At 44.7% G+C, this 27,142-nt stretch overlaps 1 protein-coding gene across 2 annotated transcripts in view; it reads right to left on the bottom strand.

Moving 5' to 3' along the window:
- Nucleotides 1–27,142, bottom strand: part of dvl3b (dishevelled segment polarity protein 3b) — a 167,290-nt gene that overhangs the window by 77,951 nt on the left and 62,197 nt on the right. For both annotated transcript variants that reach the window (XM_073041678.1, XM_073041676.1), the window contains exons 3-4: nt 19,927–20,048; nt 4,828–4,934 (exon numbers count right to left, since the gene is read on the bottom strand). In XM_073041678.1, the coding sequence (XP_072897779.1) occupies nt 4,828–4,934; nt 19,927–20,048 (229 nt within the window). The remainder of the gene's footprint in view (nt 1–4,827; nt 4,935–19,926; nt 20,049–27,142) is intronic.

Raw genomic sequence — 27,142 nt, forward strand, 5'->3', positions numbered from 1 at the left:
CACGGCCTCTCCTCCTTGACAACTGCACAAACAAGATGAAACGGGAAGCGCAGTGCATGGGAAAGGTCATGTATGTGCCTGGATTCAGTCCACTAGGCTCTGAATGGAGAGGAGGGAGTAGGTCAGCGTGAGGTTATTCACTCAGTGCCGTTAGTCACCCATACAAATTGTTACCTTTCCACCAAAGTGCACCATTTCATAATTCAGCATGTAAAGTTCAAGTCCAACAGTCTATGCCCAGTTTCAGGTGATTGACAGTATCCTCACTGCTCACCTCTGTGTTTACAAGATCTCACTTTGTGCCGATTTCCAATACAGACCATCACTGGGTTACAAATTCTCAATTTACAGACACCACTGCAATAATCAACTTCCAATAAGACCGTAAGATATAGGAGGAGAATTAGGCCACTCAGCCCATCATATCTGCTCCATCATAGCTTATTTATTTAGTTACAGATACAGCGAGGAACAGGCCCTTCCATGCCATCGAGCCCGTGCTGCCCAGCAACCCAGCTATTTTACCCTATCCTAATCACAGGACAATTTACAATGACCAGTTAACCTAGCAACTGGTACGTCTTTGGACTGTGGGAAGAAACCCTCGTCATCGTAGGCAGATGGACAAAATCCTTACAGATCCTGCCGGAACTGAACTCCGATGCCCCGAGCTGTACTAGGGTCGTGCTAACCACTACGCTACTATGGAGAGCCAAGGCCAAGTTATTGCCCTTCTGGCAAAATGCATCACAGCTCAGCCCATCGTGGGTAAAGCCCTCTCCACCACTGAGCACACTTATCAGGAAAGCAACATCCATCATCAGAGACCTCCACCACCTAGAACATCCTCGCTTCTTGCTTCTGCCATCAGGAAGGAAGTACAGGAACCTCAGGACCCACACCACCAGCTTCAGGGGAGTTATTACCTCTTAACCAGCAGGCTCTTGAACAAAATTCCTACACCAAACTGATTCCACAATCTATGGCCTCATATCTAAGGGCTCAACAACTCATGCTCTCAATATTTATTGTATATTTATTATTATTATTACTTTCTCACTTTTTGTATTTGCACATTAGTTGTTTGTCTGCCTTAGTAGTGTGCGGTTTTACATTAATTCTTTCGTGTTCTTTATGATTATTGTGAATGTCTGTAAGAAAATGAATCTCAGGGTTGCTAAAGTCTTAGGCACATTTGTACAGCTAGGCTGCCTAATACTTTTGTACAGTACTGTATTTGTCAACATGCAGCAGAGAGTGTAGAAACATAGAAAATAGGTGCAGGAGTAGGCCATTCGGCCCTTCGAGCCTGCACCGCCATTCAGTATGATCATGGCTGATCATCCAACTCAGAACCCTGTACCTGCTTTCTCTCCATACCCCCTGATCCCTTTAGCCACAAGGGCCATATCTAACTTACAAGGGCCATATCTAACTTGTGTGTTGGTGAATCTGGCAGGAGCAAAGGATGTTGGCAATGGTGAGGGTGGAGTGCAGCAGGAGGGGTGTGGGACAGGTGCAGAGAAGGAGTGCCAGGTGTGGGGGTGGGGGTAGTGTGGCTGCAGACACACCCAGCCCTGAGACACTAGGCAAGGTCATTTGATTCCAAACAATTGGTTTATCGATCAGTAGTGTCTCCCTGGTGCTTCCCGCTCCCTCCCCTTTTTCCCAACAATGATTCCCCCTCTCCCTGCCCCCTTCCCACTCTCAGTCCACAACAGAGACTCATATCAGAATCAGGTTTTCTCATTACTCACCACACCCCTCCCGCGGCACTCCACCCTCACCATTTCCAACATCCTTCTCACTCACCTGATTTACAAATTCACTCTCCACTTCATGTTGACATACAAGTACTATGTAAAAGTCTTAGGCACCCTCACTACTATAGATATGTGCCTAAGATGTTTGCACTGTACAGCATGTACAGTGATATTAAACCTGATTCTAATTCAGCTTCATACCTACAGACGTTTGTTCCCACAAAAAGTAGAACTACCAGTTGTGTGTTTTAAATGCCATTCATTACAATGCTGTGGAATGGTGGTTAAATCAAATGATTTATGTGAGGCTTCCAGCCTATGTACAAAATCGTCTTATGTCCATATTTTTTTCCCCTCAGCCATTAGCTCTGACAGCATCCATGGAGGGAAACAAACAGTCCATGTTTCAGCCCAAGACCCTTCATCAAGACTGGTAAGGAAGGGGGCAGAAGGGGGCTCAAACCATGACTGTTTATTTCTGTCCATAGATGCTGCCTGACCTGCTGAGTTCCTCCAGTATACCAGAATCAGAATCAGGTTTATTATCACCAGCATCTACGGCAGCAGCAGCTCAACGTAATACATAATATAGAAGGAAAATAATAATAATAAATAAATCAGTTACAGTAAATGTATATTGAATAGATTAAAAATCATGCAAAAACACAAAAATAATATATATTTTAAAATGTGAGATAGTGTTCACAGTTCAATGTGCATTTAGGAATCGGATGGCAGAGGGGAAGAAGCTGTTCCGGAGTGCTGGAGGTCCTTAATAACGGATACAACTTTTCTGAGACACCACTCTTTGAAGATGTTCTGGGTGATTTGCAGGCTAGTAACCAAGATGGAGCTGACTAAATTTAGAACACTCTGCAGATTCTGTCGGTCCTGTTCAGTAGCCCCCCCATATCAGACGGTGATACTCTCCACAGTACATCTATAGAAGTTTTTCCAGTGTATTTGTTGACATACCAAATCTCTTCAAACTCCTAATAAAGTATAGTTGCTGTCTTGCCTTCTTAATGACTGCATCAATATGGTGCGACCAGGTTAGGACCTCAGAAATCGTGCCAGCCAAGTATTTGAAGCTGCTCACTCTCTCCACTTCTGATCCCTCTATGAGGATTGGTATGTGTTCCTTAGTCTTACCCTTCCTGAAGTCCACAATCAGCTCTTTCGTCTTACTGACAGATTGTTGCTGCAACACCACTCCACTAGTTGGCTTATCTTGCTCCTCTATACCCTCTCATCTCCATCTGAGATTCTACCAACAATGGTTGTATCATCAGCAAATTTATAGATGGCATTTGAGCTACGGCTAGCCACACGGTCATGGGTATAGAGAGAGTAGAGCAGTGGGCTAAGCACACACCCCTGAGATGCACCAGTGTTGATCGTCAGCGAGGAGGAGATCTTCACCGATCCACACAGATTGTGCTCTTCCAGTTAGGAAGTAGAGGATCCAATTTTGAGTGTGATGCTCTGGATTTCCAGCATCTGCAGAATTGCTTGTGTTTCCAAAACCTCTAATGGTTCTGCTTTGATCAATACAGTATTTTGCATATTTGGTATATGCAAACACAAGGTGGTCATTCAGTATTGATTAACTAAACCAAAGCCAATACAAGAGTAACTCAAGAATTACATGGAACCTAATATAAATACTGACAGTCACAGCAGCTGAGAGTCAAACAGAGCACTACAGCACAGAAATAGGCACGTTAGTCCATCTAGTCCATAATGAACTATTACTCTGTCCCATCGAGCTCCACGTGGACGATAGCACTCCCATCTATGTATCTATCCAAACTTCTCTTAAACGTTGAAATTTACCTTGTACCCACCACTTCCACTGGCAGTTCCACACTCACATCACCCTCCGAATTAAGTTCCCTTTAAATGTTTCACCTTTCACCTTTAACCCATGACCTCTAGTTCTAATCTCACTCAAACTCAACAGGAAAAGCATGCTTGTAATTACCCTGTCTATACCCTTCATAGTTTTGTGTACCTCTATCAATTCTCCCCTCATTCTCCTACGGTCCAGGGATAAAGTTAACCTTTTTCAAGTCCCGGCAACATCCTTATAAATTTTCACAAGACTCTTTCCTTTGTGTTTCTGCTTATTTCCCTCCAACATTCACCCAACCTTACCTGGAGCTGGTCATTGTTTTCAGAAAGGGAGGGGGCAGTGCACATGCTCCTATCTACACTAACAGTGCTGAGTTTGAGAGGATTGAGAGATTCAAGTTCCTAGAGGTGAAGAACGATGAGAGATGACTTGATAGAGCTGAAGATGCTAAGAGGCATAAATAGACTGGATAGCCAGCACCTTTCTCCCAGAGCAGAAAAGGCTAATAAAAGGGAGCATAATTTTAAGGTGTTTGGAGAAAAGTATAGGGAGATGTGAGAGGCAGGTTTTTGTTGTTGTGTGTTTTTTTTTTAAAGAGTTGTAGAACACACTGTGCTCCACAACTCTCTCACAAGTCCACCAACCTTCATGTCACCTAAAACACATTTCCCTATATCTCAAGTCTTGAGTCCTGGCAGCATCCTTGTAAACGTTACCATAATCATTATGTGCCATGCCGTACGATGTGGTCGATTGATCATGGTTGTGGCAATGACCATGATTGGTCTTGCCATTTTTTCTTTCAGAAATGGTTTGCCATTGCCTTCCTCTGGGCAGTGTCTTTACAAGACGGGTGACCCCACCCATTATCAATACTCTTCGGAGATTGTCTGCCTGGTGCCAGTGGTCACATAACCAGGGCTTGTGATATGCACCGACTGCTCATACGACCATCCACCACCTCCTCCCATGGCTTCACATACCCTGATCGGTGGGGGTCTAAGTAAATGTTACACCTTGCCTTACACCATCTTTGGTAGAGACGCATCTCCACCCCACCACCCATGTAAACCTACCACATTGAAAAAGCAAAAGAAAACAACACAGATTTGAGCTTCTGATTACTCATACACTCGTGATACGATCAAATATTCAAAGAACCAGTGTGCATAGTTTCCGCTCTGCTGACATTCCATCAGGGACACTCACCGGGCTCGTGCCCATCCTTCCGACGTAGCCTCTCCTTTCGTGATGAAACCACCGACTCCGTCTCAGTCTCATTGTCCAGGTTGTCCTGACTCCCAGCTGCGTTCGCACTGTTGAGAAATACAACACAGACACTGTGAGGCAGAGCTCCCACATTACTGCAATGTCAGCGTCACAACAGAATATACAGTGGCATGCAAAAGTTTGGGTAGCCCTGGTCAAAATTTCTGTTACTGTGAATAGCTGAGCGAGTAAAAGATGACCTGATTTCCAAAAGGCATAAAGTTAAAGATGACATATATGTTTAATATTTTAAGCAAGATTACTTTTTTTAATTTCCATCTTATACAGTTTCAAAATAATAAAAAAGGAAAAGGGCCCAAAGCAAAAGTTTGGGCACCCTGCATGGTTAGTACTTAGTAACACCCCTTTGGCAAGTATTACAGCTTGTAAATGCTTTCTGTAGCCAGCTAAGAGTCTTTCAATTCCTTTTGGGGGATTTTTGCCCATTCTTCCTTGCAAAAGGCTTCTAGTTCTGTGAGATTCTTGCGCCGTCTTGCATGCACTGCTCTTTTGAGGTCTATCCACAGATTTTCGATGATGTTTAGGTTGGGGGACTGTGAAGGCCATAGCAAAACCTTCAGCTTGTGCCTCTTAAGGTAGTCCATTGTGGATTTTGAGGTGTGTTTAGGGTCATTATTCTGTTGAAGAAGCCATCCTCTTTTTATCTTCAGCTTTTTTTTTTTAAACAGACAGTGTGATGTTTGCTTCCAAAATTTGCTGGTATTTAATTGAATTCATTCTTCCCTCTACCAGTGAAACGTTCCCCATGCCACTGGCTGAAACACAAGCCCAAAGCATGATCGATTCACCCCCGTGCTTAACAGTTGGAGAGGTGTTCTTTTCATGAAATTCTGCACCTTTTTTTCTCCAAACATACCTTTGCTCATTGCGGCCAAAAAATTCCATTTTAACTTGATCAGTCCATAGAACTTGACTCCAAAATGCATCAGGCTTGTTTAGATGCTCCTTTGCAAAATTCTGACGCTGAATGTTGTGGTGAGGACGCAGGAAAGGTTTTCCTCTGATGACTCTTCCATGAAGGTCATATTTGTGCAGGGGTCGCTGCACAGTAGAACAGTACACCACCACTCCAGAGTCTGCTAAATCTTCCTGAAGGTCTTTTGCAGTCAAACGGGGGTTTTGATTTGCCTTTCTAGCAATCCTATGAACAGTTCTCTCGGAAAGTTTTCTTGGTCTTCCGGACCTCTACTTGACCTCCACCGTTCCTGTTAACTGTGATTTCTTAATTACATTACGAACTGAGGAAACACTTTGCTATCTTCTTATAGCCTTCTCCTGCTTTGTGGGCAATTTTCAGAGTGCTAGGCAGCTGCTTAAAGGAGCCCATGGCTGCTGATTGTTGAGACAAGGTTTGAGGAGTTAGGGTATTTATAAAGTTTTGAAATTTGCATCACCTGGCCTTTCCTAACAATGATTGTGAACAAGTCATAGCCCTAACAAGCTAATTAAGGTCTGAGACCTTGTTAAAAGTTATTTGAGAGCGCAAATCTCTTGGGGTGCCCAAACTTTTGCATGTGTTCCTTTCCTTTTTTTCACTCTAAAATTGTACAAAACAAAAATAATACACTAATCTTGTTCAAAATGTTGAAAAGAATATTTCATCTTTAATTTTATGACTTTTGGAGATCAGTTCATCTTCTACTCACTTAACTATTCACAGTAACAGAAATTTTGACCAGGGGTGCCCAAACTTTTGCATGCCACTGTAAGCACAGCAGGATTTCCCAGCTGTAGCAAACAATGAGACAAATACTGAGAACATAAAGCACAATTTATTTCTGTACAACCATAAGATATAGGAGCAGAATCAGGCCATTCAGCCCATCAAGTCTGCTCTGCCATTCTATCGTGGCTGATCCTGGACCCCCCTCAATCCCATGCACCTGATTTCTCGCTATGTAAGAAAATAAGAAATATGAAATAGAAATAAGAAATAGGAGCAGGAGTAGGCCATTCAGCCCATCGAGCCTGCCCCTGCCATTTGCTAAGATCATGGCTGATCTGTCCATAAACTTTTTTTGCTGGCGGTTTGATGTTTATCTTTAGAAGCTTTTTGTATGACGCTTGGCTCCGGGGTTGAACACCTAATGGGTTCTTTTTTCTCCCTCACTTTTTCTTGCTTCAGTCGGGTTTTTTCTTCTCTTTTTTTGTGTCACCATATTTTGCAATCTTTAATATTGTTTTTTTTTTCTTTTGAGACGTCATAAGTGTTACTTACTTCGATGTACTCTTGTATTTTGGATAATAATAATAATACAAAGATTTGGGGGGAAAAAAGACATTTTTAAAAGAAGTCTGCTCTGCCATTCCATCATGGCTGATCCTGGACCCCCCTCAACCCCATGCACCTGATATCTCGCTATGTAAGAACATAAGAAATAGAAGCAGGAGTAGGCCATCCGGCCCATTGAGCCTGCCCCGCCATTCAATAAGATCATGGCTGATCTGTCCGTAAACTCAGCTCCATCTACCTGCCTTTTCTCCATAACCCTTAATTCCCTTACTACATAAAAACCTATCTAACTGTATCTTAAATATATTTAGTGAAGAAGCTTCAACTGCTTCCCTGGGCACAGAATTCCACAGATTCACCACTCTCTGGGAAAAACAGTTTCTCCTCATCTCCGTCCTAAATCTTTTCCCCTGAATCTTGAGGCAATGTCCCCTAGCTCTAGTCTCACTTACCAATAGAAACAACTTTCCTACATCTATCTTATCTATCCCTTTCAAAATTTTATATGTTTCTATAAGATCCCCTCTCATTCTTCTGAATTCCAGAGAGTATAGTCCCAGACGACTCAACCGCTCCACATAGGTTAACCCCTTCATCCCTGGAATCAACCTGGTGAACCTCTTTTGCACTGCCTCCAAAGCCAGTATATCCTTCCTCAGGCAACACACACAAAATGCTGGTGGAATGCAGCAGGCCAGGCAGCATCTATAAGGAGAAGTACAGTCAACGTTTCCGGCCAAGACCCTTCGTCAGGACTAACTGAAAGAAAAGATAGTAAGAGATTTGAAAGTGGGGGGGGGGGGGGGGGGGGAGGGGGCAATCTGAAATGATAGGAGAAGACAGGAGGGGGAGGGATAAAGCTAAGAGCTGAAAAGCTGATTGGCTAAAGGGATACAGATCTGGAGAAGGGAGAAGATCATGGGACCATGGGAGAGGATAGGGAGAAAGAAAAGGGAGGAAAGCACCAGAGGGAGATGGAGAACAGGTAAGGAGCAATTGTGAGATGGGCACAGAGAGAGAGAAAAAAGGGGGGGGGGGAAACTTCTGCCACCTCCAATGGGATCCCACTACCAAGCACGTCTTTCCCTTCCCCCCCCTTTCTGTTTCCCACAGGGATCGCTCCCTACGCAACTCCCTCGTCTATTCATCCCCCCATCACTTCCCACCAATCTCTCTTCTGGCACTTATCCTTGTAAGCAGAACAAGTGCTACACCTGCCCTTACACTTCCTCCCTCACCACCATTCAGGGCCCCAGACAGTCCTTCCAGGTGAGGCGACACTTCACCTGTGAGTCGGCTGGTGTGGTATACAGCATCCGGTGCGGCCTTCTATATATTGGTGAGACCCGATGCAGATTGAGAGACCGTTTTGCTGAACATCCGCCAGAAAAAGCAGGACCTCCCAGTGGCGACACATTTTAATTCCACGTCCTATTCCCATTCTGGCCTCCTCTACTGTCAGAATGAAGCCACAACTCAGGTTGGAGGAACAACACCTGATATTCCGTCTGGGTAGCCTCCAACCTGATGGCATGAACATTGATTTCTCTAACTTCCGTTAATGCCCCTCCTCCCCTTCTTACCCCATCTCTCATTTATTTATTTTCTTTTTTCTCTCTCTGCCCCTCTCACAATCACTCCTTGCCTGTTTTCCATCTCTCTCTGGTGCTCCCCTCCCTCTTTCTTTCTCCCCAGGCCTCCCTTCCCATGATCCTTTCCCTTCTCCAGCTCTGTATCCCTTTTGCCAATCAACTTTCCAGCTCTTAGCTTCACCCCCCCCCCCCCGTCTTCTCCTATCATTTCGGATTGCCCCCACCCCCCACTTTCAAATCTCTTACTATCTTTTCTTTCAGTTAGTCCTGACGAAGGGTCTCGGCCCGAAACATTGACTGTACTTCTTCCTATAGCTGCTGCCTGGCCTGCTGCGTTCCATCAGCATTTTGTGTGTGTTGCTTGAATTTCCAGCATTTGCAGATTTCATCGTGTTTGCGATATCCTTCCTCAGGTATGGAGACCAGAACTGCACACAGTACTCCAGGTGCAGCCTCACCAGTTCCCTGCTTGAGTTCAATCCCTCTAGCAATGAAGGCCAACATTCCATTTGCCTTCTTAATAACCTGTTGTACCTGCAAGCCAACTTTTTGCGATTCATGCACAAGCACTCCCAAGTCCCTCTGCACAACAGCATGCTGCAATCTTTCACCATTTAAATAATAATCTGCTCTTCTATAACCTTTGATGCCCTGACCAATCAGGAAACAATCAACTTGCGGCTTAAAGATGCCCACAGACTTAGCCTCCACCACAGTCTGTGGCACAGCATTCCACAGATTTACTACTCAGACTAAAAAAAATTCCTCCTTACCTCTGTTCTAAAAAGTCACCCCTCAATTTTGAGACTGTGCCCTCTAGTTTTGGATAGCCCCACCATAGGAAACATCCTCTCCACATCCACCGTATCCAATCCTTTCAACATTCGGTAGGTCCAAATGAGATTTCCCCCTTCCCATTCTTCTAAACTCCAGTGAATACTCGCCCAAAGGTGCCAAACACTCCCCCTTTTTTGCCCATTCTTCCAATTTGTCTAAGTCCTGCTGCAATCACATTGCTTCCTCAGCACTACCTACCCCTCCACCTATCTTCATTTCATCTGCAAACTTTGCCACACAGCCATCAATTCCATTATCTAAATCATTGACAAACTATGTGAAAAGTAGCTGCCCCAAAACTGACTCCTGAGGAACACCACTAGTCACCAGCAGCCAACCAAAAAACAGGCTCCTTCTATTCCCCTCTCTGCCTCCTGCCTGTCAGCCATTCCACTGTACATGCCAGTATCTTTCCTGTAATGTCATGGGATTTTTTTCTGTTAAGCTGCCTCATGTATAGACCTTATCATGTAGGCCTCTGTCTTGATAGACCATGGATTTGTGCCTTGGAAAGTTTCCAGGGCACATGCCTGGGCAAGGTTTTCTTTTAAATGGAAGACTGGCTGTTGCAAGTGGCAAGTCTCCCCTCTCCATGCCACCAATGTTGTCCAAGGGAAGGGCATTAGGACCCATACAGCTTGGCACCGGTGTCATCGCAGAGCAATGTGTGGTTAAGTGCCTTGCTCAAGGACACACACGCAGCCTCAGCCAAGGCTCGAACTAGCAACCTTCAGATCACTAGACAAACACCTTAACCACTTGGCCATGCGCCATCAAATGTGTTCTGAAAGCCCAAGTAAATGACATCCACTGTTACTTCTCAAAGAATTCTAACAGATTTGTCAGGCAAGATTTCCCTTTACAGAAACCATGCTGACTTATTTTATCATTGGTCTCCAAGCACCCCGAAACCTCATCCTTAATAATAGACTCCAACTTTTTCCCAACCACTGAAGTTAGGCTAACTGGCCTATAATTTCCTTTCTTTTGGCTTCCTCCCATTTTAAAGAGTGGAGTGACATTTGCAATCTTCCAGTCCTCTGGGACAATGCCAGAATCAAGTGATTCTTGAAAGATCAAGACCAACACATCCGCTATCTCTTCACAAACCTCCCTCAGTACTCTGGGATGTAGTCCATGTGATCCAGGAGACTTATCCACCTTATGACCTTTCAGTTTGCGTAGCACTTTTTCCTTTGTAATAGCAATGGCACTCACTCCTGCTCCCTGACACTCACAGACCTCTGGCACACTGCTAGTGTCTTCCACAGAGAAGACTGATAGAAAGTATCCGTTAAGTTCATCTGTCATTTCTTTGTTCCCCATTACTACCTCACCAGTTTCCAGTGGTCCAATATCAACTCTCACATCCCTTTTACTCTTTATAAAACTGAAAAAAAAACTTCAAGTAGCAAACACGAGGAAATCTGCAGATGCTGGAAATTCAAACAACAACACACACAAAATGCTGGTGGAACACAGCAGGCCAGGCAGCATCTATAGGGAGAAGCGCTGTCGATGTTTCGGGCCAAGACCCTTCGTTAGGACTTCAAGTATCCTGCTTTATATTATCGGCTAGTTTCTCCTCATATTTCATCTTTTCCCTTCCAATAACTTTTTTAGTTGCCTTTTGTTGGATTTTTAAAAGTTTCTCAATCATGCAATTTCCCACTTATTTTTGCCCTTTCCTTGACTCTTATGCAGTCCTTAACATCCTTAGTTAGCCACGGTTTCCTACCCCTGCCATTTGAGAACAACTTCTGTGGAACATATCTATCCTGTGCCTTGCAAACTATTCCCAGAAACTTCAGCCATCTCTCCTCTGTCATCATCCCCGCCAGTATCCTCCTCCAATCCACCTATTCCATTGATACATGTGGTTTGTGTTTCTCCCTCGCAAACCGCAGTATGAATTCAATCATATTATGATCACTGCCTCCTAGGGGTTCCTTTATATTAAGCTCCCTAATAAGATCTGGGTTTATTACACAACATCCAATCTAAGATAATTTTTCCCCAATTCAGCTCAAGCACAAGCTACTTAAAAAAGCCACCTCGTAGGCATTCAATAAATTCTGATCTGACACTAATCTGATTTTCTCAATCACCTTGCATATTGAAGACCCCCTTTACAATTGTGTCATTACCTTTATTACATGCCTTTTCCAGCTCCCTTGTAATCTCAACCCCACATCTTGGCTACTATTTGGAGGCCTATATATGATTCCCATATGTTTTTTTTAAACCCTTGCAGTTTCTTAACTCCACGCACAAAGATTCAACATTGTCAGACCCTATGTCACCTCTTTCTAAAGATGTAATTCTATCTCTTACCAACAGAGGCACACCACCATCTATGCCTTCTTGCCTGTCCTTTCAATAAAATGTATATCCTTTGATGTTAAGCTCCCAAATATGACCTTCTTTCAGCCATGACTCAGTGATGCCCACAGAAGTTATCCTGACCAATCGTTAATTGGGCTACGAGTTTATCAACCTTATTCCATCACCACCTGGTATGGAGTCTCCAATGTACAGGATCAGAAAAGGCTGCAGAGGGTTGTAGACCAAGCCAGCTCCATCACAGGCACCAGCCTAGCCCACCATAAAGGACATCTTCAGGAGGTGACGCAAAACAGCAGATTCGAGTCCTAATGAACGGACTCAGCCCAAAGCATCGACTGTTTATTCTCCTCCACAGATGTTGCCTGACCTGTTGAGTTCCTGCATCATTCTGTTTGTGTTGCTGTCTCCCAGGGGAGTGGTGAGACTGCTCCATCACCTGTCACAGTACTGCCTGCTCTCCATTCGGAGTTTTTCCTGTCATTATCTCCTCTCCTTCTTCCACAATCCCAATTTTGCCTCTTTTAACTTTCCAAGACATACTGTATTTTTGACCCCATATTCCAGGATTTAATATACCCAATAACTTGGACCCAACACAGCTATGAATTCCACAGATTTATCACCTTCTGGTGAAAGAAATATCTCCTCATCTCTGTTCTAAAGGGATGTCCTTCTATTTTTCGGCTGTGTCCTTTGATCCTAGACCCTCCCACTACTGGCAACATCCTCATCATACCTCTCAGTATCCTGTAGTTCTAAAAGCAATTCCCCTCATTCTAAACTCCAGAGAGTACAGGCCCAGAGCAATCAAATGTTCCTCATCAATTAACCCTTTCATTCCTGGGATCATTGTTGTGAACCTCCTCTGGACCCTTTCAATGCCAGCACATCCTTTCTTAGATAAGGGGCCCAAAACTGCTCACAATACTCGAAGTGCAGTCTGACCAGTGCCTTATAAAGCCAACCTTGCTGTTATATTCTAGTCCTCAGATAATACAAAGATCGGTGGAGGGGCAGGTAGTGGTGAGGAAACAGGCTGCAGAAGGACTTAGACAGATTAGGAGAATGGGCAAGAAAGTGGCGAATGAAATACAATGTTGAAAAATGCATGGTCATGCACTTTGGTAGAAGAAATAAGTATGCAGACTAACGGGGAACGTTAGAATGGGAAGAAAAACCAAAAATCTGAGATGCAAAGGTACTTGGGAGTCCTTGTGCGTAAAGAAAAGATGTGCTGGCATTGGAGAGGGTTCAGAGGAGGCTCACAAGGATAATTCCAGGAAATCATACAAGGAACATTTAATGGGTCCGCGAATTTGGAAGGACGAGGGGGAATCTCACTGAAACCTTTCGAATGTTGAAAGGCCTAGACTAAGTAGATGTGGAAAGGATGCTCCCCATGTTGGGAGAGACTAGGATAAGAGGGCACATCCACAGGATAGTGGGGCATCCATTTAAAACAGAGATGCGGAGAAGCTTCTTTAGCCAGAGGGTGGTGAATTTGTGGAATTTATTGCCACAGGTAGCGTTTGAGGCCAGGTCTTTGGGTATTTAAAGCAGAGCTTGATCGGTTCTTGATTGGACACGGCATCAAAGTTTACAGGGAGAAGGCTGGGGCGTGGGGCAGAGGAGGGGAAAAAAGGATCAGCCATGATTGAATGGCAGATCAGACTCGATGGGCCAAATAGCCTCATTCTACCCCTATGTCTTATGGTCTTCAGTGTGAAAGACACTTGCAGTATGACAGAAATTTGAGAGTGTCAGGGGGCGGATGTGAGTGTAGTTGCTATTAATACGGAAAAGGTGCTTGGCAAACTGATAGATCTGGAGGTAGATAAGTCACTTGGGCCTGATGGACTACAGCCCAAGATTCTGAAAGAGGAAGCTGAAGAGATTGTAGAAGCATTAGTAGTGATCTTTCAAGAATGACTAGTTTCTGGAACGGTTCCTGAGGACTGGAAAATTGTTCAGTCTGACTTCAATAGATGGGAAGATGTTTGAGTCCATTATTAAGGATGAGGCTTTGGGGTACTTGGAGGCACATGATAAAATAGGCTAAAGTCAACATGGTTTCCGTAAGCAGAGATCCTGCCTGACAAATCTGTTGGAATTTGTTGAAATAACAAGCAGGATAGACAGAGGAGTCAGTAATGTTGCTTCCTTGGATTTTCCAAATGGATTTGACAACGTGCTGCATGTGAGGCTGCTAAACAGGACAAAAGCCCATGTAATTACAGGAAAGATACCAGCGTGGAGAGAAGACTGGCTGATTGGCAGGAGGTACAGTGTGCAGTTAAAGGGGACCTTCTCTTGTGGATGCTGGCCGCAGAGTTCAGTGTTGGGGCCACTACTTTTAACACTGTATGTCAACAAGCTGGATGACAGAATTGATGGGAAAGGAGTGGCAGATGGAACACAGTGCAGGGAAGTGCATGGTCATGCACTTTGGCGGAAGGAATAGAGGTGTAGATTATTTACCAAATGGGGAGAAAGTCAGGTCAAACCAACCTGGCAGTCCTCTTGCAGGATTCCCTAAAGGTTGACTTACAGGTTGAGTCGGTGGTAAGGTAGGCAAATGCAACGTTAGCATTCATTTGGAGAGGGCTAGAATACAAGGGCAAGGATGTGATCCTGAGTCTTCGATGAAACTGCACTCAGACCACTGTGAGCAGTTTTGGACCCTTATCTAAGAAAGGAGGTGTTGCACGTAGAGGGGGTCAGGAGGGGGTTCATTGCTGATACCTTGGGAATGAAATGATTAATGCACGAGGGGCATTTGATAGCTCTGTGTCTCTACCTGATGGATTTTAGAATGAGGAGGGGGATCCCATCGAAACAGATCTGCCACAGCAGACTTGATGGGCTGAATGGCCTAATTCTGCTCCTGTGACTTACTGTCTCTCAAAATGAATGCTAAAATCACATTTGCCTTTCTTACCACTGAGTCAACCTGCAAATTAACCTTTTGGGATTGCTGACCGAGTTCCCAACTACTATATTCAGTACTCTGGCTGATGAGAGTCGGCAAGCTTAATGCCTTCGTCACCACCCTAACTACCTTAGACACCGCTTTTAGTGAACTAGGCACTTGCGCCCCGAGGTGGGAAGAGAAATTGGGAAGTTTATTTTGGATTTTGAAAGGCACTGAAGCAACTGCTAAAATTGCAGGAACTCTTGCCTGCTGGGGTAGAAGTGAAGCAAACTCTGAGGAACAGCAGAAGTGAAAGACTGTCCCAGAACACAACCGAGTGTTAAATGTCAGCTCAGTGACCCCTGGTGGTGGCAGCCAGCCCTTGCAAGAATTTGAATCAGGTTCACTGCTACACGCTGTGAAATTTGCAGCTTTGTGGCAGCAGCACAGTGCAGTATGGGTGGCAGGGTGGAAATACATCTCTACCAAAGGAGCTGTAAGACCCGTCTTCCCTCTGCTAGCCTGCAAGCTACCCTTGGGTACGGTGTAGCACCTGCTTAGCCCCCAATCAGGGTCACGTGAAGCCACAGGAGCAGGTGGTGGATGGTCATACGATCAGCCGGTGCACATCACACGTCCTGGTGATGTGACCACTGACACCAGGCAGACAATCTCTGAAAAGTATTGATAATGGCTGGGGTCACCCATCTTGTAAAGACACTGTCCAGAAGAAGGCAATGGCAAACCATTTCTGTAAGAAAAATTTGCAAAGAACAACCATGGGCACCATGATCCCCTACGTCATACGACATAGTACATTATGGTGATAGTGAGGGCCGTGCAGTACATTTAGTGGAAAAAAAGAGCAAAAATAGTGAGTGGAGGGTAGAGTTCGTGAGCTGTTTCTAAAATGTCGAGTGTGTGTGTTCAGGCTCCTGAACTGCTTCCCTGATGGTAGCAATGAGAAGAAGGCACGTCCCGGATGGTGAAGGTCCTCAATAATGGAGGCATCACCTTTTGAGGATGTCCTCAGGGGTGGGGACGCTAGTGCCCGTGATGGAGCAGGCTGAGATGTCACTGACTCAAACTGCTGAGTAGATTCAGGGGGAGACGGTAGAATGCTTAACAGCAAAGTCTTCTTTAAAGGTGTTGAGGGAGACGAGCCAAATTGAGGGAATAGGGACCAGCTCAGGAGGGCAACTGGTCAGCGCAGGCGAATAGTTTTTCCAGACGGTACAACTCAATCACTATTTGTAGGGAAGTCAGGTGAGAGGGTAGATTCCATGCAAAGAAAATCAGCTTCACTTTTCACATGAATATCGAAACCTACAGTGAAATGTGACATTTACGTCAACGACCAACACAAACCGAGGATGTGCTGGGGGCAGCCCGCCAGTGTCAGCATGATTCTAGCGCCAGCATAGCCTGCCCACAGCCCATTAACCCTAACCCACAATGTGGGAGAAAACCGGAGCCCCTGGAGCAACTCCACGGGGAGAACGTGCAAACTGCAGACAACGGTGGGAACAGAACCCTGAATGCCGTTGCTGTAAAGCGTTGTGCAACCATGCCGCCTGGCAAAGGATCAGCTGTGATCCCACAAAACGGCAGGGCAGTCTCCAGCAACCTAAAGCTCATTCTCCTCTGTGCCTGACCCTGGGACTACTCATTGAATCGAAAATTCCTCCTGACCCCCAAAAATATTGAAGAGGCAGTTTCTTCAGTAACATAATAAGATAAAAGGAGGCTTTGTAACTACGGACACAAAGCACCTCCTTCAGCAGAACTACACTCTTGACTAATCCAATAATGAAAGGTATTAACTAGCCACCATGCAGAGCGGTGAATTCCTAGAGCTGACCTCACAATAGCAGCAGAGTCCGGGGAGTTGGGGCTGATGGGGGTTGGGGAGAGGAGAACTTCCATTCCCTGACTTTCAGAAAGCAGCAGGAACGGAAGCCTGATGGAATTTGGGTCTGTTGGTGCCAGCAGCATCGTGACACTTGTGGGCTACCTCAGCACATCCTCGGGCTCCGCTGCTTGTTGGGGTAAAACAATACATTGTGGCGACCCACTTTCTGCGCAGGCGAACCAGCTCACAAATAGCCAGCGCGCCGGGGGAGACTTTGGTAATGCACCTCTGATGTCATTTCCGGCCGGAGAGTGCGGGCACTAGGGATTTAAATGCCAGCGCCGTGAAGTTTGAATAAACTAGTCTCGAAACGACTTACCGACTGCGTGTTGTTATTTCAGCGCTGTGTGTAGCACATCGCTACAACAGTTCATTATACACTCAGTGGCCACTTTGTCAGGTACATTTGCGCCTTGATCTAACTGGCCAATCATGTGGCAGCAACTCAATGCATCAAAGCATGCAGACATGGTCAAGTGGTTCAGTTGCTGCTCACACCAAACATCAGAATATGATAGGTGAAGCCGCATGCTCTCACCTGTCACCTTCCAGCTTGTCCCCTTCCCCCTCCCCCACGCCTTCTTATTCTGCCATCTTCCCTCTTCTTTTCCAGTCCTGATGAATGACCTTGGCCTGATACATCGACTGTTTATTCATTTAGAAATGTGATCTAAAGTGGCTTGCCCTTCAAATTCCTTTGGTAGAGACGTGTCTCCACCCAAGCAGCCAATATTTATTTATGGGAGGAAACTTGACAAAACACACACAATGCAAGCTCCACACAGACTGAGCCGAGGTCAGGATTGAACCTGGGACCCTGCAGTCATGAGGCAGTACCTCTACTATCTGTGCCACTGAGTCACCCACCGTTGTGGGGAAATTCAGCTCAGGGCTTTCCCCTAGTGAAATCTGGAAACGCTGAGCAAAGTTAAGACGGCACTAAATGGCGACTCTTTTGTTTACATCTTCAGAAACAGCTCCATTTCCATCTTTAATACCTCTATTTTTCCCTTTCAGGGTTCTTTTGAAGACCCTGACCCGGAGTTATACGCTGACTTTGGTTCTTTGTGGGAATGGGACCCGTTCTCGGGGTTTCAGGACTGGCCGTTGCTCGGCACACCAAGGGTCCAGACTGAGAGTCCAGCTTGGATTTGGAAGCCTAAGAGCTCAGGGCTCTGGAGACGGGCGGATCGAGAGTTGGTGTCACGGCAGGAGACCCATATGTCATCGGCAGAGTCTGAAAATCTACAGCTGTGTGTCCAAAGCCCCAGGATCTTTGAGATCTTTGGGAACAGAGCTTGGAAAAAGCAGCTTAACGGACTTTTAACATCGTAAACCAGCGAGTAGTTTGTTAGGTCTCCCTGCTCACTGGGAAAATCAGAGACACCTCCTTCTCCCTTATTAGGGAGAGAGAGAGCCTGTGGTACGCTGAATGCCGGGTAAAACACGAAGTCTTTGGGGTAACTGCAAGTCTGTGTCTTTGCTACTGCTCTGCTCACGCTTGGTGGCGAGTACAGATGCTTTTTTTTTGCTAGTAGGGGGGAGGGGGCATCATTGCTTGCTGCCACGTGTGGGAGGGAGGGGAGCTGGGGGGGGGACTTTGGGGTTTGTACGTTTTAACTATTGTTCATTCTCTGGGGCACTTGTCTGTTCTCGTGGATGTGTGCAAAGAGAAAGCATTTCAGGATGTATATAAGACCATAAGATATGGGAGGAGAAGTAGACCATTCAGCCCATCGAGTTTGTTCTGCCATTCAATCATGGGCAGATCCAATTCTTCCAGTCATCCCCATTCCACTGCTTTCAGCTCATACCCTTTGATGCCCTGGCTATTGTATACATTTCTCTGACATTAAATTGGATCTTTGAACACCATCCCCCCCACCCCCCGCCAGCAGCAATTAAGAAATATTTTCTGTAAATGGCTTTTGATACTGGTTCAATTCTAAACCTGTGTTTGATACATTTTTGTTATAAACACACAGATTAACAGGAATCAGTTCAAGGAGGCAGCATCCATCTCTAAGGACCCTCGTCATTCAGAACGTGCCCTGTTCTCTTTACCACCATCGGGGAGAAGCTACAGAAGCCAAACTTAATTTCTTCCCCTCCACCATCAGATTTCTGAATGGTCCATGAGCCCATCAACACTACTTCTTTAATCTTTTTTTTATTACTATATATTATGAAATATATAGTGTAAGACCATACGACACAGGAGCAGAATTAAGCCATTCAGTCCACCAAGTCTGCTCCACCATTCCATCATGGCTGATTTATTTTCCCTTTCAATCCCATTCTTCTGCCTTCTCCCTGTACCTTTCGATGGCCTGACTAATCAAGAACCTCAAAGTTAAAGTAAATTTATTATCAAAGTACATATATGTCACTATATACTACCCTGAGATTCATTTTCTTGTGGGCGTTCTCACTAAATACAATAGAATCAATGACAAATCCCACATCACAAAGACAGGAAAACAACCAGTGTGCAAAAGACAACAAACTATAAAAATACAAAAAGAAAAAATAATAATAAATAAATAAGCAATAAATATCAAGAACATGAATTGTAGAGTCCTTAAAAGTGATTCCAAACTCTGCTTTAAATATAACCAGTGACTTGGACTCCACAGTTGACTATGACAATGAATTCCACTGACTCACTACCCTCTGGTGAAAGAAACTCCTCCTCCTCTCTATTCTAAAGGGACATCCTTGCCTTGAGGCTGTGCTCTCCGGTCCTAGACTCCCCAACTATTTGAAAAATCCTCTCCACATCCACTCTATTCAAGCTTTTCATTATTCGATAGGTTTCAATGAGAACCCATCTCATTATTCTAAATTCCAGTGAGTCACCCAGAGCCATCAGACGCTCTTCATACGTTAACTTTTTCATCCCTGAGATCATTCTCCTCTGGACCCTCTCCAATCATAGTAGATCATTTCTCAGATAAGGGGCCCAAAACTGCTCAGAATATTCCAAATGTGGTCTGACTAATGGCTTATAAAACCACAGCTTTATTTTATGTCTTTGCTGCTGCAAAACAACAAATCTCAGGTGATATTTCAGGATAATCATCAGCTCATTGAATGTTGGAACTGGTTCAAGAGGGTGAACAGCGTCCTCCTACTGCATGCCAGAGTCGGCCCTCTTAACACAGAGCACACTTCCCAATGTACTTACTGGAAGGAGGGGGGTCTTGAGTCTCCGATTCCTCCCGTCCTCTCGATGGGGGGCGGCAGATCCGACTGGGTGTCCGCGCACATGGACCCCGAGTCCGAGTGGGAACCCTCGGCTGACACCAGCTGCAAGAGAGGAGAAGCACAGGACAATAAAGCTCGGAGCTGACTGGAGGATGTTGCAACGTTCAACGGTGTTTTGGAGCTGCTCCTCAAAATGGTGCAAGGTGACCTAGGCGACACACACAAAATGCTGGAGGAACCCCTTCTGGCAGGCAGGCAGCGTCTGTGGAAATGAATAAGCGATTGACGTTTCAGGCCGAGACCCTTCTTTAGGGCTGATTACCTATATATGTCAAATTGCACATTGACATTGCAAAAATGACAAACCATACAGTGAAATGTGCTGTACTGTGTGTAAGCGACCAGCAGTCTTAGGATAGTGCCGGGGGCGCAGTAAAATGCCAGAGGGCAAGAATACTGTGTGTGATAGCCTTCAAGTTGACTTTTATTTACAAAGAACCCACTAAATCACATCCCGATCTTTAAGTGCTAACCATGACACATTTATTGCACACACAGCATGGTGGCGTAATGGTGAAGTTGTGTATTTAATATCCAGACACGCATTCACTGAGCCAGAGACACAAGTTCAAACCAGCCAGATTAGGAAGGTACGTATTTAAATTCAGGTAATTAGTAACGTCAAGGTTACAATGGTCACATAAAGGTTAAAGATTAACTTTATTTGCAACATAAGAGTCTTAGAAAACTACAGCGCAGAAACAAGCCCTTCGGCCTGTGAAGTCCATGCTGAACCATTTAAGCAGCCTAGTCCCGTCGACCTGCACCCACACCATAGCCCTGCATACCCCTCACGTCCATGTACTGATCCAAACATCTCTTCAATGGTGAAATTAAAATTGCATCCACGTCCGCTGGCAGTTCATTCCACACTCTGTGTGAAGAAGTTTCCCTTCATGTTCCCCTTAAATATTTCACCTTTCACACAAACTATCATCTCTCGCTTTAGACTCACCCAACCTCAGTGGAAAAATCTTGCTTGCATCTACCCCATCTATATCCTTTATAATTTTGTATACGTCTGTCAAATCTCCCCTCAATCTTCTACATTTTTTAGGGATGTGGTGAACTAGATATACCTGTCTGACTGCTCCTGTGGCTCCTCCCACAGACCCTGCTGACTGCTCCTGTGGCTCCTCCCACAGACCCCTGTATAAAGGCGACTGTGGTCTGCTGCTCTCCTTCATTTTCCCAGGATGTAGTGTTGTTCTTCAGTCAATAAAAGCCGATATCTCACTTCCTAAGTCTCAGCGTGAGTTATTGATGGTGCATCAAGGGAATAAAGTCCTAACCTATTCAATCTTTCCTGACAACTCAGTCCTCCAGATCCATCCTTGTAAATTTTCTTGGTACTCTTTCAATTTTATTTACTTCTTTCCTGCAGGTAGGTAACCAAAACTACATACAATACTCCAAATTAGGCCTCACCAACATCTTACACAACTTCAACATAACATCCCATCTCCTGTGCTCAATATACTTCAGTACTAAGGTGGCCGATGGGGTGCCGAAAGCTTACATTACGAGCTGATCTACTTGTGATGCCACTTTCAATAAACATCAAAACAGTGAAATGTATCATTTACATCAACAACCAACACCGTCTGAGGTTCCTGTTGGGGGCAGCCATGTTTCGTGGTGCTTCGGGAAGCAACCTTGCTGTTTCTGTTTTACGAGGTCAAGTTGCTAGCTCAACGCTCAACTCAGCATGGTTGGAATGTGTGCAAGGAGCTGGTCAAATTCGACCCGGACCACTTGGCTCAAAGTCCGGTGCGGATGCCCACAACTTATTAACCCTAATCAGTACGTCTTTGGAGTGCGGAAGGCAATCCGCAGCACCCGACAAAAACCCACACGGTCAAGGGGAGACATACAGACATCGGCGGGAATGGAACCCGGATTATCCTACCGATGGTGCTGTAAGGTGTAACCACTGTGCTACCGTGCCCCCCCCCCCCCGCCCAGTTTGTAAGTGTGGTTAAATTAATGATCGGTTTACATAAGCCTGCATATGTGACACAAGCTGAGATATCACTGCTGTACCAAGCTAGCCAACATCTTATATCCGCCTCTCATGGTCCCAGACACATTCTCCAATGCTGAAATTGAAATGAGTGAAATTGCTGGAGAAAATTACTGGTAGATATAAAACAGCTTCTTTACTTGACAAAACCAGGTACAGCGGGCATCATATGGAGATGCTTTCAGTGGGAAGGTCTGCTGGCCCAACGTGGGGCTCGATATTTTATATGCCAAACATCAAAGGACGACTCCATATTTATTACGTATGGACAATGCTTTCTTTGAAACCACATACAACCTTCATGCCTCCTGATTCGTATCCATATCACAGACGTCAGCATCATTTGCAGTGGGACTCACAGCTTTTAAATCCACAATACACTTACTTGGTATTTTATCTGCTAAACTTAAAGGACAATTCCATATTACAAAGTACAGACAATGCTTTCTTTGAAACTGCATACAAACTTCACACCTCCCTCGTTGCATACACACCATAGACATCCAAGTAAATTTTAATCAGCATTGACTGGTCTGAGATTCACAGCTTTTAGGAACCCATTGTTCAGACGGGCACTCCAAATAAAATTCACAACACATATTCAAAGGGAGAAGACTGGTAGCTAAAGCCATTTGCTAAATGTAAATGACCGAAACCCAAAAAAATCACTGTAACATGCACAATCAGAAAAGCTGATGCCTCTGCTGAGGGGGACGGAGAGTTGGACTATTCACATCTATACTCACGTCCTTTTATAGATGCGCAGTAGAGAGCATCCTACCATGCTGCATCACTGCATGGTCCGGAAAGTGCGCTGCAACAGACAGCAAAGCTCTACAATCGGTAGTCAAAACTGTCCAAATCATCGCCGGCACCAGTCTACCCACCATCAAGGACATATGTACAGAAAAGAGATGGAAAAGGACTGGTAACATCATGAAGGATCCCACCCACCCTGCTCATGGACTGTCTGTCCCACTCCCATCAGGGAGGAGGCTACGTGGCATCCACACCAGGACCACCAGACTCAAAAACAGTTACTTTCCCCAAGCAGTGAGGCCGATCTACACTTGCACCTATTAACCAACCCAGCACAACCACCAACCATCACTACTTCATCAGTTCCTGTCGGAGTCACCTTATGTACAGACACTCCTGGGCCTACTGTCACTTAATGGACATACGATCAAACCATGTACAGTATTGTGCAAAAGTCTTAGGCACATATACACAGCTAGGGTGCCTAAGACTTTTGAACAGTACTGTATTTGTCAACATAGAGGAGAGAGTATTTGTAAACCTGGCAGGAGCAAAGGGTGTTGGGAATGGTGAGGGTGAAGTGCCGAGGGAGGAGTGTGGGACAGGGGCAGAGAAGGATGCCGGGCTGGCAGCAGTACAGTGCGATACCTACCATTACGACAGTACAGTGCAAAAGTCAAGCACCTTGGCTATATTATTTTATTGTGCTTTTCTATAATTGTGTTCTTTATCTTTTGCGGATTTTTTTTGTGCTGCATCAGATCTGGAATTGCGATTATTTCATTCTCCATTACACGTATACTGGAAATGACATTAAATAATCTTAAACAAATAAAAATGTAAAATAAAGACTGCAGATGCTGGAAACCCAAAACAAAAACAGAAATTAATGGAAATACTCATAGGTCAGGCAGAGATAGATAGATAGATAGATAGATAGATAGATAGATAGATAGATAGATAGATAGATAGATAGATAGATAGATAGATAGATAGATAGATAGATAGATAGATAGATAGATAGATAGATAGATAGATAGATAGATAGATAGATAGATAGATAGATAGATAGATAGATAGATAGATAGATAGATAGATAGATAGATAGATAGATAGATAGATACTTTATTCATCCCCATGGGGAAATTCAACATTTTTTCCAATGTCCCATACACTTGTTGTAGCAAAAACTCATTACATACAATACTTAACTCAGTAATAATATGATATGCATCTAAATCACTAACTCAAAAAGCATTAATAATAGCTTTAAAAAAAAAGTTCTTAAGTCCTGGCAGTTGAATTGTAAAGCCTAATGGCATTGGGGAGTATTGACCTCTTCATCCTGTCTGAGGAGCATTGCATCGACAGTAACCTGTCGCTGAAACTGCTTCATCATTTCATGTCTGAGATACTTGATCCCAACTGGAATAGAGATAAAGTAGCAGAGAAGGGCGAGGGAGGAAATAATGAGAGGGGTGGTGGTGGTGGGGGGGGGGGGGGGATGGAATCTTACTGAAACCCACCAAATATTAAAAGGCTTAGATAAAGTGGATGTGGAGAGGATGTTTCTCATAATGGAAGAGCCTTGGACCAGAGGACACAGAGTCAGAAATCAAGGACGACCTTTAGAACAGAGATGGGGAGGAATTTCTTCAGCCAGAGAATAGTGAATCTGTGGGATTCACTGCCAGTGGGTAGATTTAAAGCAGAAGTTGATAGGCTCTTGATGAATTAGGGTGTCAAAGGTTATGGGTGGAATGCAGGAAAATGGGGTGAAGAGGAAAAATAAATCAGCCATGATTGAATGATGGAGAAGGCTCGATAGGACGACTGGCCTAATTCCTACATCTTATAGTCCTTGTTCATGCCTGACATGATGTTGCCAGATTTCACTAGGCTGCAGTCAATAGCCAGGACTCCTGGGGTAGGCCTCTCCAACCTGTACACCACAGAATGTGATGGTAGATCTGAACAGCAAAACAAGCTGTCATTGTATCTCAGTACATGTGACAATGAAAATGGACAGGCAGGGAATGGAGAGGTATAGATCATATAGAGGCAGAAAGGTTTACTTTAACATGGTATCACCATCTGCCCAGAAGTCGTGGGTCAAAGAGACTCCACCTGTCTGCACCATTGGCTGTTCCATATTCTACAGATAGCTGACTGACACAAAGAACTTCTGACAGACTGCAAGTATACAAATATTATTAAATAATGTCATTTTACTGACACCTCAATGCTCAAACTTACCAATCACTCATGTTTTGAAGAATACCACGGTCAACAGTGCATCTGGTTGAACTCGAGGACCATTCTATAACAATGGGGTAGAAGCTGTCCCTGAGCCAGGTGGTGAGTGTTAGTTTTAGTTTAGAGATACAGCAGTATCTGTACGTCTTTGGAAGGCGGAGGACACCGGAGCACCCAGAGGAAACCCATGTGGTCACAGGATGAACCAACACACTGGCGGAATTGAACCCAATCTCTGTAAAGTGTTACGCTAACTGCTATGGTATCGTGTGCTCTCACTGAACATCTACGCACCTCTGGCTTCTGGTGGTCTCTAAGCAGGACCTACCCATGTAAATGTTTAACTTAGAGATACAGCACGGTAACGGGCCCTTCTGGTCCAACGAACTTATGCCATCCAATAACACTCGTGTGACTTATTAACTAACCCATCTGTGTTTGGACAGTGGGAGGAAACCGGAGCACCCAGAGGTAACCCACACAGACAGACATACTATCCCCGAGGGAAATTGGGTTTCGTTACAGTCGCACCAACCAAGAACCAAAAACAGTCATGGGGCGTACGTACAAACTCCTTACAGACAGTGGCGGAAACTGAATCCGGGTTGCTGGCAAATAGTGATACACTAACCAGTACATTACTGTGCCACTGCGCTTCACTTCTTCACATGTTATAAAGTTGAATTGTGAACAAGGTGAAGCTAGAAAGAGCATTAGAAGCTGGGCTCAGGTGAGTTTAAACGGAGCAGGATTTCTAACCAATCTGAGAAAGATTCCCGAACAATCCAAGAACACATTCCCAGAGCCAAAGAAACTGGACGCTGGTGAGTTTAAAGGGAGCAGGATTTCTGAACAATCTGAGAACAGATTCCCAGAGTTGGAGATAGCACAGGGAAGGTGCTGGAGATGAGGGACTTCAGTCATGTAGGTTGACTTGGAGATGGAGTTGTTCTGAAAGTTCAAATGAGCATCCAAAATTAAGATGAGGTCTGACAGATACACACACACAGACTCAGACAGAGAAGCAAAGGAGTGAGGCCTTTCATTTACGGACCACATGACCATTAGACACAGAAGCAGAATTAGGCCATTCAGCCCATTCAGTTGCTCTGCTATTCCCAGTGACTCCCCTTATCTCCGAATTAATTCAAAAGCGTATCTACTTTGTACAAATTGCCAGCTTACATGCACGTATCTATACTTGAAACAATACAAATGATTTGGAGTATCCTCTTGTAAAAAGAAATAGACCATAAAACCACAAGTGAGCAGAATTAGGCTATTCTGTCATGATTTATTATCTCTTTTAACCCCATTCTCCAGCTTTCTCCCCATAACCTTTGATGCTCTTCCTAATCAACAACCCGTAAACCTCGGCCAATGACCTGGCCTCCACAACTAAATTCCACAGATTCGCCATCCTCGAGCTAATGAAATTCCTCCTTTTCTCTGTTCCTTCTATACTGAGACTACAGCCTGTGGCCCTAGACTCCACCACTGTAGGAGACATCCTCTCAACATCCACTCTATCTAGGCCAGGGGTACTCAACCTGGGGTCCACCAAACCCTGACTTAATCATATTAGTGCATGACATAAAAACATTTGGGAACCCCTCATCTAGACTTTTCAATAATCGACAGGTTTCAATGAGATTCCACTCCCCACCCCCCAATCATCTAAACTCCAGCAAGTACAGACTCAAAGCCATCAAATGCTCCTCGTGCATTTTCATACTCGGGATCATTCTTGTGAATGACCCTCCCAGATGCCCACACAACCTTTCTTAGATAAGGGGCCCACAATTACTCCCCAATACGCAAGTGTGGTCTGACTGATGCCCACAGGGATGACTGTAAAATCCGGGAAAGTCACACATACCGTTCACTGCTTTAAACTCACTTTTCACAGTGCAGCATTGTGATCTGGCCCGAAAGGGATTGGAAACAGCTGCAATGGCAGCTTCCAAAAGAAATCTGATAATAAGCTAGAGGGAAAAGCATTAGAAGGAGAGGTGGAAAGAGGCAGAAAATTGATTGATTGGCTCTCTCTGAGAGCCAACACTGACTTGATAGGGCCATATGGCTTCCTTGTGTGCAG

Source organism: Hemitrygon akajei, chromosome 3, assembly GCF_048418815.1.
Source record: "Hemitrygon akajei chromosome 3, sHemAka1.3, whole genome shotgun sequence".
In the NCBI taxonomy this organism is placed as follows: domain Eukaryota; kingdom Metazoa; phylum Chordata; class Chondrichthyes; order Myliobatiformes; family Dasyatidae; genus Hemitrygon; species Hemitrygon akajei.